The sequence below is a fragment of the Nestor notabilis genome, unplaced genomic scaffold (genome assembly GCF_000696875.1).
Source record: "Nestor notabilis isolate BGI_N333 unplaced genomic scaffold, ASM69687v1 scaffold15872, whole genome shotgun sequence".
Taxonomy (NCBI): domain Eukaryota; kingdom Metazoa; phylum Chordata; class Aves; order Psittaciformes; family Psittacidae; genus Nestor; species Nestor notabilis.
The window spans coordinates 12,415-24,612 of NW_009918886.1; the positions used below are offsets into that span (position 1 = coordinate 12,415).

The following is a 12,198-nucleotide window of genomic DNA, read 5'->3' on the forward strand; positions in this document are numbered from 1 at the left end:
ACGAAACACCAGAGATGCTGAGACATAATGACTATCTAAAAGTCTGAATTAGCCATGTAATGACTTTGGACCAAAACTTCTGGGGAAAAAGCTTGTTGGAAGCAGAGATTATGGGTCCTGGGCAATGACTGTGGTTGTGGTACTCCCGTTTCATAATTAGTGAAATAAATACTGATTCTGATAAGTCTCATCTGCCTAACTTTATTTTTCTCACTCCCTCTCAGTGTTGAACTTTGCCTTGCCAGCCTGCTGTTGCCATGGGTTTATCGGTCTTCATACTTGCTGGTATCCTTGTGCATTGTGTGTTCTTGGTCTCCATTTTTGACATCTACTTCAGCTCTCCCCTGGTTCACGGTATGACTCCTCAGCAGACTCTACTGCCACCTCCAGCAAGACGTCTCGTACTCTTTGTGGCTGACGGTCTGCGGGCAGATTCGCTGTACGAATTGAACAGCAACAGTACATCCCGAGCACCTTACCTGCGGTAAGTCCACCTGAAAATGCTACTGATCCAAAAGATTTTGCTTCTGGAGGCAGCTCTATGTGATATTGAAAAGGGAACAAGAGGAATGATGGCAACTTTGCTCGTGGCTTGCGAACTGCCTTCCCTCTGCCTTTGAAGTAACAAGCTTTGTGGAGTTACACCCTGCAGAAATGCATGAATTTGAGTTGGTGTCCCTTGTTGTCACTAATGCTGCTAAACCATGAACAGAGTAAACTGAGTCAATATTGTCCTCTGAAAACTACAGCTAGCTGGTAACTGAGAGGACCATGAACTTTCTTCATTCACATCAGCATGGTATCAGTTGCAAAGCCTAACAGAGTCATTAATTTAAACTGCTTCCTGGATGTTCATTTTAGGAGCAGTAGTTCATTAACGTGCTTGTCTTCTAAGCTACAGATGAAGCTTTTTAAGAAGTGATTAAAAAAGATGGCTTGAATGGATCTAACAGCAGGCTGCCACTTCCTATTTGTTCCACCCTTCCTGCATGTGTGACCCTGCTGCCTCCCTTGTGCTCTCTAGTGTGTGTCTGATTGCTTAATGGAATGATTTGGTTGAAGATTGTAGGAAGGCTAATCCTCCCAAAAAGAGTATTGCTAGTCATATCCTTGAGTGCTTAAAACTGATTTTCACCAACCTTCCCTGTTTCCTTATATCAAGATAATGATCCGATTTTAAAACAAACAGTTTCTTAGACTGGGGAGGGGGAAGTAAGCAGTATTAATAAGACTGCTTTAATGTTACAGCACTGGTCTGGCTTGAATATCAGAGCAAACTCGAATAATCAATCATCTGAAGCTGTTTCAGTGTTTGCAGTCTTGCTACAGGAATCTGAGGAGCCCTTGCTACAGCACTTGTCAGCTTATATGGGATTACTTGTATCTGCTTCTTCTGTTGTTAGTGCTTTTGTAAAGTGTTGTCTGCCACTGGCAGATGTCTGCCACATCACTGTGAGTTTTCCTTGTTTTTAGCAGTGGACTACATGCTTCCTCCAGAGCAGCTTCTTCTCTTAGCAGTAAAACCATTGGTCTTTTTCACCATCCATAAGGTGTAAATGCTGTAACGGACCCATCACTAGGAGCATTGGAGGGTAGTGGCTAGGAAAGAGTTATAATGGATATTTTTGCCATTAAGTGATTTGAGTTTTTCAGATTCAGCCATTCAGCATTATCATGCCTTTCTAGAAATAAAAAGTTAAACCATGTATTAGCTTGTCCATTAGGCTTGAGACATATTGTTGGCTTCTATATGCCAAGTACATAGTCTTTTGTCTCACAAATACTCTTGAAAAAGTCTGGTTTTAGCAGTGTTGTAATAGCTGTGAGAGACTGTGGGTGATCTGAATTGCTGTAGTGGTGATTTTGGGTAAGATGGTTGGTTGGTTTTTTGCTTGCCTGCCATGTTTCAGACTTACTACTATATCATATTTATCATTGTTACTATGGGTAGCTAATGTTAATACTGTCAAGGAAATTATTTTTTTTTTAATGGTTCTTCTAGGTCAAAGGATTTGAAATGATTCAAAATAGCTAAATTAATTTTGAACAGGTAAATGACAATACCTGGTTATATTTTTTTGTCTGGTATGTGTTATTGTTGACTTCAGATCCTGTGATACAGCCCCAGAAAAGAAAATGTAAATGTTTACTTTCCAACTCGATATAAATCAAATTCTAATTTAAACAATTTCCTGCCTGTTGTAGCAATGAAGTATGAGGAGGGTTGTGTTTTATTTTTGCCTGATGCTGGTGCAATACATGTTGATCTGAGTCTTCAGTGAGAATAAATTAGAAACCACTTTAATACTTATATCCTTTTTTCAAATTAGTACTTTTTCAGCACAACTTGTCTTAAAACCTAGCGGAGATGAAACATAGAATAACATGTCAGAGTGCTATATCACCGTTGACATTTTTCACTGTAATATTTGGACTATTCTGAATTGTCCTGTGAGCTTTCAAGGAGGCCTGAGAATGTGAGGTCTAAGATGAGTCAAAACAAAAAAGCAACAACCAAACTCTGAATGCTGCAAGCTTAGAGTGGAGCCTGAAATTTTAGATTGTGGTGTAATTCGTACTTCATTAGTGAGAAATCTATTTCGAGCTGAGTGTACAGATCTTGTAATTAACAGTTGTAACTATTTTTAACAGAGATATTACACAAATCCTGAACTTATAATCTACTTTGGCTAAAACACGTCTGATAAAAATACAGCGAGTTTTGCAGTACATATAATGAACAACAAAATTACCATTTCCCAGTAATTTGACTCTTAAAACCTGCTTTGAATTTGTTCAGAAGATTCTGCTGCTTTTTTCCTAAACATTTAAATAAGGCATGTCCTACTGTGTTTTGTGTTCTTTCTTTCTGCCCTTGATCTGACAGTGGGCAGTGAATCTTTCTCTTCTCCCAGAAGGTGGAGACAAGAAAACAGCATATGGTAATGCTCACACCTTGCTCTGTGATAGGCTCCAACTGTTCATATCTTCAACAGACGAGTAATTTGAGGCTTTCTTATACTTGGACTTTGTCTTCTGTTTTCTTTGCTTTTTATCTGCTATAACTTTTGTATGTGCATAATCCGTAGACAAGTCGTGTATTTCTGGACATGTGGTGTGAAGGTTTTCTCCTTCATTTCAGTGTAATTGCAAAAGATATAAGGTTTACTTAATTTTTCTCAGTATTTCTGAAGTGATTTGCACCTGAGATTTACATGTGTTTTAAATTCTTTTGATGCTGGCTTCCAATATTCAGCACAGATAAAGGCAGACATGGTCACAAGAACTAATTATAATGGAGCATATTTAATGAGGAGATTGAACTAGCACTTTCAAGCTAAATGGAAAGAACAAAGAAAAGAGACACCAGGCAGAAACAATCTGTTGGGGAGGGGGAGGAGTAAGCTATAGCAGAAAGCAGCAGAAAAAAATACTATGTTAATTCTAAGTCTATTAGAACACTGGCTAAACTCATCTGTTTGCAGTGCTGATGGGCAACAATAGTAATGTTCTCTGCGGGGTGTTATAATATAGAACTACTTGCAGGCTAATGTTCTGCTTGTTTTGCTGCACAGCAGGCAGTAGTGAAAATCTGGTTTAGTCTGTTGGGGGGTTTTTTTGCATTTCCTGCCTCACATCTATCTGTCACTCTTTTTGTCTACAATTCGTTGTACCTTCAAGAAGGCATAAGCATTAACTGCCTTGTATCCTGTTTCCAGGAGTATTATAGAGAATAATGGCAGCTGGGGAATCTCTCACACACGGGTCCCAACGGAATCCAGGCCAGGGCATGTTGCACTTATAGCTGGATTTTATGAAGATGTCAGTGCAGTTGCTAAAGGTATGCTGGTCCTAAAGTTTTGAACACTGTCCTCCAAAATAAGGTATTTCACTGATGTGCCGAGTGATTATTGATAAGTACCTGCATAGTGTTTTGTATACCAAGATTATATGGAAAAGAATGATTTTGGATGGATTTCTTACTCTTAATATTGATAGCTATGAAAATAGCTTACCTAAGTTAATGCTTTGTAACATGGTAAAATTTAGCACCGTGAGTCTAAAAGCAGAAGTGTCTTATGGAGTGACCCCTTCATGTAACAGAGTTTTTTAATTATCATATGGGATATAATGGAAGACGGCTAAGAAGGTGTTGCAAACAAGTAGTGAACTGCAGTGTCTTAGCTGAATCATTACTAGGCTGGGTTTGAGAATCAGTAGAAAAACAGGGTGAAACCCCAGCTGTGTGCTTTGTCCAGAGCTAGCTGTTACTGTGTGCTTGGTGGTAAATAATGTGGAACAAGCCTTCGCATTACTGAGTTGGTCTTTTGTGTGGTCCTATGCCTTCTCCCAGGCTTCCAGGCCTGAATGCCTGTAATGTTGTGTGTTGGTTTTGGACTGGGGAGGTAAGAGGAATTAGTTGGTCTTGTCCGTGTTCCTAGTGAAAATGTTCTTCCTCCTGACATCTGCTACAAACGCAGGTCTGGCAGGAATTGCCGTTAAGAGCATCTTTATTTCTCTTAGCTGCTTTGTCGTGGAGATGGAAGATCTTGAAGGTTTTATTGGTTTTATTTTATAACGTGACTGCTGGAAATATGATAGAGCAGTGTATAAATTATTGCCTAAAATGCCGAAAACTGAGTTCAGACAACAGGGGATTCAGCATTCAGGAGAATTTTAGCTGTTTAGAAGGTAAACCAGCTGTGTGTTTTGTCTGAATCCCTGGCATAATGAGATTGGCTTAGGTTTTCAGCTCACTTCTTCATGAATGGGGGACTAATTGCAAATAGAGGTTGAAATGGAAGTAAAACCAGGACTCACAAACTGAATTCATTGTGGAATAATACAAGGAAAACTTAAAAGAAAACCCAAAAAACCAACAAAAAAAAAAACCACCCCAAAAAACCTCACAAACAAAAAAAAACCCCACCCAAAAACCCAATATCCCCCCCCCCCCCCCCAAAAAAAAAAAAAACCCAAACAAAACAACAAACCACAAAAAAACCCCAACCAAACTGCAAGCATTTTGCTTGGACTGTCAGTCTTAGCAGTCAATGACATCTTCTGACAATGCTGTTTAAATCGAGGTTTGGTTTATTTGTTTGTTGGTTGTTTTTTTCAGGATGGAAGGAGAATCCAGTGGAGTTTGACTCTGTTTTCAATGAAAGTAAATATACTTGGAGCTGGGGAAGCCCAGATATTTTGCCAATGTTTGCAAAAGGTAAGGATTAAATTTTGTGAATCTCTAACACATAGTTATCAGGTAGTAAAATAGAGACACAGCTTTTGACTTAAGAAGGTGAATCAAGTATTTCTAGTATGTGTATATTTGTGTATACCTGATTTCTAATTTGTGAATTCAAGATTGGGTGGAGAAAAAGAAGCAAGCATTTAAAAAGGATATCGCTATTTATTACTCATCCATTTAAACAGGTCTAAGTGAATTCTATCAGCATACTAAAGGAAGCAATTGTTTGGACCTAATATTTTTAATTTGGTTTAGGTTTAAAGCACTACTTTGCAACCTTGCAGCTGGGATTTTTCTTCCTCTGCTTGCTACGCCCAGGGAGTTGGATGATAGAACTGCAGCTGTGATTTTGAGTGTCTGAGCTGGAAAAGTAGCTTATTGTAGGTTCTAGTCCAGAACGATTATGGGTAAAGGGCAGCACTACATACAAGTAGGAACTCTGATACTATTTCTGAAGCTGAAGTCTTTTCTCCATGCTGTGCAGCGAGTTAAAGTCTTGTGAGCCTAGTACAATTGGACTTTGTGCAAGCAGAGATTGCTGAGCAACACTTCAAGCATTTAAAGAGTCTCCAAGTTTAATTTCTTTTGTTCTTGGAAGAATGTGGCCTTACACACCCTTTCACGAAATCTTAGAATAAAACAGACTGAAGTGAAAAAGGGACATGCTAGGGGCATATGCTGCCATTCTGTTGTAAGTACTGGCACTGGCAAATCAGAAAACAGTGATAGGCAGGATAGTAATGGAATCTAATACTGGTTTAGAAAAAGTGCACATCGTATTTCTCATGATGATTCTTGAACTTTCTCTGAACTCCAGGCTCTTCCTTCTCTCATCCTGATATTTCCCACACACATACCTCTTTTCTGTTCTTTGCTTGGTCTTCATAAGTTTATGGTAAGCTGTACAAATACCCCTGGATAATTTCCCATGGCCTCAGATTAGAGTTTATATTTGGGAATATTGTGATGGTGACAGGGGCAAGGGGAAGGGTAATACACTGCCCTTGCACAGATTATTTACATTTTTTCAGATACGTTCTTGGTAAAATATTTGGGAAATTCAGTAATTTCCCAGAGTCCTGTCCTTCTACTAGTTTTGTTTGAGTATTATGAAGATTAGCAGAGGACTTGGAAGCAGCTTTAATGTTATCTGGAGGGATAGCAAGGGTAATACCATACTGTTTGGCTCGTTCTGAGTGGCACCAACAATGGAGCTTTCTTTTGAAGGGGGAGGGAAATCCTCCAAACTTGAGAAAGATTTAGTGCAGCCCTGTATCCAAGAAGTAGATGCTATATAGGACAATGAATCATAGTTTCTTATGACAGAAAGGTAGATTAATTTCTATTAGTAAAAAAAAATAATAATTTCCTTCTTCCTAAGAGGAGAAGTTTTATAATGCAGAAAGGATTTTATAATACAAAGTTTCCAAAGAGAAGTTTTATAATACAGAAGTCAATGGAATCAAGTGTTTGTTCTTTAACTTTTACAAAAAAGTCAAAAAGGAGATAGGGGAGCATAGCTTAATTTCTCTCCCTCTTCCTATGTTGCAAATTAGTGAGGTCACAGGACTCTCTGTGTGTGTATTTTATCATGCCAGAATGTTCAGAATTTTTCTAATTCTTTCATCACTTTCATTGGATGGTGCACGAAGAGTATTTAACACTTGTTAGATTTTGGGAAGGAGAGAAAAATCCTTTTTTTCCTGTCATTGTCTATATTCTTCAGGTCCTTTTCGTGTCATAAAATAAATATTGTAATGAAATGGTTGAGAATTTTATAGAGAAGGTAAATATAAAGATCTCTTTAAATATAAATTAGCTATGCATGAAATCTAAATTTATCAAAGTCTCAATGCTGTGTGATTAGTGTTTTAGTCTGAGAAAATGTCTGAAGTACCTTTGGAACCGGTCTGCAATTTACTCACATCTGAGGCAGGATTAAAAGGTGTTTGTTTCTAGTATTTAAACTTAAGCTACAGAAATTCAGTGTGCTGATTTTAACCTAATTTTCTATGATAATTTTTAGATTACAACTTTGAAATGATCTTAAAATAATGTACTTGGAAAATGCCTATTTTATTTCCAGAATGCTCCTTAAAATTTTGAGTTTTTCTTCTAGACTTGCCAGAATTTGGGGTTTGACATGAACAGTCCAGTCCTGAACTGTTTTGTCATGAGTCTAGGAGTGTAATTCAGAGTATCAAATGCCACTCTGAAAAAGGAGCTGAGTCTGTTGCTTCTGGTCAGGAAAGAAGATATTGCAGATAGAAAGAAGGTATCTTTTGTACCCAAACTGCCATTTGTTCCACAGGCTTCCTTTCTTGGAAACTAGCAGCATGGCTAGGGTCATTGTTCAGCTTGAGTATGTTCAGCTTGAAGAAGGGTATTGTCAAGACCATTGGGATAAACTTCACAAGCGTTTGTCAGGGTTGTTCTGGACAACTACACCTCTTGGTCTCCTCTTCTACTTCCTTGTTCCTACAGCACACCAAGAAAATGCAGAATTTCTCACACTCCTCACTGGCTGTGGTTGACAGCTTTCTGGTGCCCATGGTCTGTTGGCTCAGTGTCTGACTGTCCTTGTGCCTTCAGTCTTTCTTCCTTTCTGTTTGTACCTGCAAAATTTGCTAATGAAAGTCCCCCATTTTGTTGGTGTGTTTTTTGGGTGGTGCGTTGTTTTTTTGGGGGGGGGAGGGGGATGTTAGGTGGTTTTTTTGGTTTTTTTTGTTTGTCGTCTGTTTTGTTTGTTCGTTTTCTCAGGTAGAAGTTGGAAATATGTAAGTAGTAGATGTGCTGCTTTGCCTGGCCTGCAGACTGCATGCTTTCATTTGTCTTCTGTAGTGTGGCACCTATCAAAGACAGATGGTCTTAGATTTGCTGTGTCTGTGTGGAAAAATAGTACAGCATTCTATCATGTACCATCAGTCATCCTGACAGTGATGGCCAAGGCTTATTTCTTTTTTTGAACTCATTTATTCACCAATTAGAAATCCTGCATTCACTTTTTAATGCCTCGGAGTATTTTCTTCCTTTTTGTTTCACACTGTGCAACTGCAGTGAGTGTTCTGGGTTATAAGCAGTAGTAATGTCTCCTGGGAGGCAAGGGGGAGCTGCACCAGAAAATCTGTGCCACTTTTCGTCTTCCTGGCCTGAAATACCTGCATCCCGTGTGTGGGTTTTGACATAATCTTGGTTAAACAGCTCCCTAATACTGGGATATTAGTTCATTCACAAGCCTGGAAGCTCACAAAACTGCATTATATATTTGACATCCAGGAAATTGGTTATATTCTCTCTGGCCATTAACTGATTGGAGAACATTTTCCTATCTGGGTGTTTATGTAGTCGTGGTAGAAATAGCATCCCCCAGCTGTAACAGCTCAGCTATTGATGCAATTATTTCATGAAACCCCGCCGGAATTCTGATCTTTCCAGGACTTCAGAAGTTTACTTTCTTCTGGGTCTTCATCTCCCCTCAACTCCCACCCCCACCCCTCTCTGCTTTGCTCTCTTGACCGTGAGTACAGAATGAAATTGCCTTGTCCAGATGCTGTGTTTTCGCATCAGTGGCCCTCGTGTTGTGCTTTATGCCTGAACACAGTGCAGTAGTTCTTCCTTTTATATTTTGGATCCATGTTTTTAAGATGCAGATTTTGAATATTGTCTTTCTGAAGCTGCCCGCTTGGCTTTTGGTACCATGGCGCCTCCTAGAATTGATGTGTTTACCTTCCTTATATGTGATATATGATGTTTTCATGTGTAAAAGGCCTCACTGAAAGGATACTGTCTTGTATGATTTAGTTTAACAACCAAAGCTAAGTACATTTTCTTAACACCTCTCCTCCCCCCCCCCCCCAATACTTGTGTTCAAAAAAGGCTTTTAATCATAAACCCATAGAATAGTTAGGGTTGTAAAGGACCTTAAGATCATCTAGTTCCAACCCCCCTGCCATGAGCAGGGACACCACACACTAAACTATGTTGCCCAAGGCTCTGTCCAGCCTGGCCTTGAACACTGCCAGGGGTGGAGCATTTACCACTTCTTTGGGCAACCCATTCCAGTGCCTCACCACCCGCACTGTAAAGAACTTCTTCCTTATACCTAGCCTGAACTTCCCCTGTTTAAGATTAAACCTATTACTCTTTGTCCTATCGCTACAGTTCCCTGATGAAGGGTCCCTCTCTGGCATCCTTTTAGGCTCCATTCAGATACCGGAAGGCTGCTATGAGGTCTCCACGCAGCTTCTCTTCTTCAGGCTGAACAGCCCAACTTTCTTAGCCTGTTGTCATATGGGGGGTGCTTGTGTAGCTTCCTCTGTTAGAACTTTCTCAGTGAAATTTCTTGTTTCAAAACTAAATTCTGTTTAATTTGCTTTATCTGGGATTTGTTCTACTCTTAAATGCTTTTCCATACTTTATTTTCTCTTCTGAGCATACTAGACAACATTGTTTCTCATGCCTCTGAGATGCTGATAAGCTAATGAATTCAAATGGTATCTAGACCCCAGAACCTCATAAATTATGGGAAGTTTAAAATAGAAAAACTTCTTTGACTTCCCTCAGGATTCTAATTCGGGATAGGTTTCTAATCCTATGCATTAATATTCATGTATTTTTTGACTATGAGAAAAGGAAAAAAAACTTTTCTCTGTCCCCTCTTCCATCTATATTGTTTTTGCAGGTGCTACTGGAGATCACGTTTATACATTTTGTTACACAGCAGAAAGTGAAGATTTTGGAGCACAAGATGCAGCCGAGCTAGACATGTGGGTTTTTGATCATGTTAAGGTGAGCAGAGAAGCTTTCTATGCTACCTGTGTATAAAAAGTAGAGCTGGATATTAACTTCCTCATAGAACATGCTAACTTTATCATTAAACTAGAAAATAGGAATTTTTGAAAGACCTGTCACTTGGGGTCATAAGTAAAAATCGCTCAAGTTGATTATCATGACTATTGTAATGGAAGCTTAGAGGAAGTATTTGTTATTCAATGATAACAAAACCCCTAACACTAATAAAAGTACCCTTTAAAAACATTCTTGGCTTTTCTTGTCTTAAATTTACATTTAATCTAAACCCCATCTTAAAGTTCTACAGGCCCTTTAGAATCTCGAATATTATTAGTTAAGGATTTTATAATGATTATTATGGCATAGCAGAAGTGGTAAGTTCATAATGACGAAGTAATGGACAATATTATTGACTTAATTTTTGTCAGGCTTGTTCCCACTGTAATTATACAGTGTGTCTTGTTCTAATGCGCATAGCTGGCTCCTGATTATCTGCTGTGGTTCATGCTATGCTGTGGCTGTCAGAGGAGTTGGGGTTAGTTTGAGGGCAGAGGCAGCACAGGCCCTGGAGCAGTGTAACTTGTTCACATGGTGTTCTGCTCAGCTGACTTGGGTCAGTGCTGTTTCGTGACTGTTTCTGTGATGCTGTTTCATGACTGTTTCTATGATGTCGTCACTGTAAGCATTAATTATCCAAGGCATATAAGAATGGTTAGGATTGGAAAGGACCTTAAGATCATCTGCCATGGACAGGGATGCTTTATACTAGACCATGTCACCCAAGGCTCTGTCTAACCTGGCCTTGAACACTGCCAGGGATGGAGCATTTACCGCTTCTTTGGGCAACCCATTCCAGTGCCTCACCAGCCTCACTGGAAAGAACTTCTTCCTTATACCTAGCCTGAACTTCCCCTGTTTAAGTTTGTCCTATCACTACAGTTCCTGATTATTCATTAATTCCTATATTCATGGTATTCCATGCTACCTCACTTGTCCTGGATTATGAAATGCTGATCGTAGAATCACAGAATGGTTTGGTTTGGAAGGGGCCTTAAAATCATCTAGTTCCATCCCCGTGCCATGGGCAGGGACACCTTCCACTAGACCAGGTTGCTCCAAGCCCCATCCAACCTGTCCTTGAACACTTCTGGGGATGGGGCAGCCACAACTTCTTTGAGCAACCTGTTTCAGTGCCTCACCACACTCATAGTAAAGAAGTCCTAATATCTGATCTAAATCTACCACCCTCTTTCAACTTAAAGCCATTCCCCTTGTCCCATCAATACATGCTCTTGTAAAAAGTCCCTCTTCAGATTTCTTGTGGGCCCCTTTAGGTACTGGAAGTGATAGTGAGTGTTGGGGTATAAATACCTGTATCAGTGGAACAATTAGGAGAGTTACTTTCTGGATCTCACAACAATGTTAATGGAGTTTAAGACTTAATAAAACTTTTCCCACAAAATCTCTGAGCTGTATGCATTAACATTAGCTAACCGGCATAAATCAAAGCAAAGCAAAATTAAACCAAGTAAATCAGTAAACCAAATCAACATCTATATTACGAAGCTAAAGTTGGGTCTTTAAACAGTGATGCAGAGTAGAAAAGTTCATTGTAGTTTGCTGATTTTCAAAGGAAGTGAATTTCTGAGTTCACAGTGAAAAGATACTTTTTCTAACTGCCATGCATGTGCACTTGTGCCAGGTTGTGTGATGTAATGTGTATGAATAATACGAATCAAATTAGGCTGTCAATTACACTTGAACAGCTGTTGTTTTAAAATTGTACCCTGCTGCACAGGTATGTGAGGGTGGTACTTTATTTTGCTTGAAAACATCTAATGGCATTTCTTTTAAGCTGTAATGACATGTTTAATATTTTTGTCATTAGTGGTGACTTTTTCCTTGGAACCAGCACTATTAATTTAAAGACTTACTTTAAAGACTTATTTTGCCCATCTAGGTTTCGTACTGTGAATGTATAGGACTTGATCGACTGTTGTAAAACACTCATTCCATTAATCATCTCTTCAGTTACACATCAGTGATTGCATCAGAAGTGTGAAACTCAAGGCTGACTAAACTGAGGTCACTCTGCTTTTATAACCTGACCAACTGTCAGCTATGAACACTCAGGGATCGGTGCTGGGACCTGTCTTGTT

The 12,198-nt window shown here is 39.2% G+C and overlaps 1 protein-coding gene across 1 annotated transcript; it reads left to right on the forward strand.

Moving 5' to 3' along the window:
* Nucleotides 1–231: 231 nt before the first annotated feature.
* On the forward strand, nucleotides 232–10,036 carry LOC104402162 (GPI ethanolamine phosphate transferase 1-like; the record flags this gene model as incomplete). The annotated part of the gene is made up of 4 exons (XM_010009967.1): nucleotides 232–484; nucleotides 3,720–3,841; nucleotides 5,123–5,221; nucleotides 9,930–10,036. Coding segments are annotated over exons 1-4 (555 nt in total), but the record flags the coding sequence as incomplete, so codon positions are not given.
* Between the last annotated feature and the right edge of the window lie 2,162 nt (nucleotides 10,037–12,198).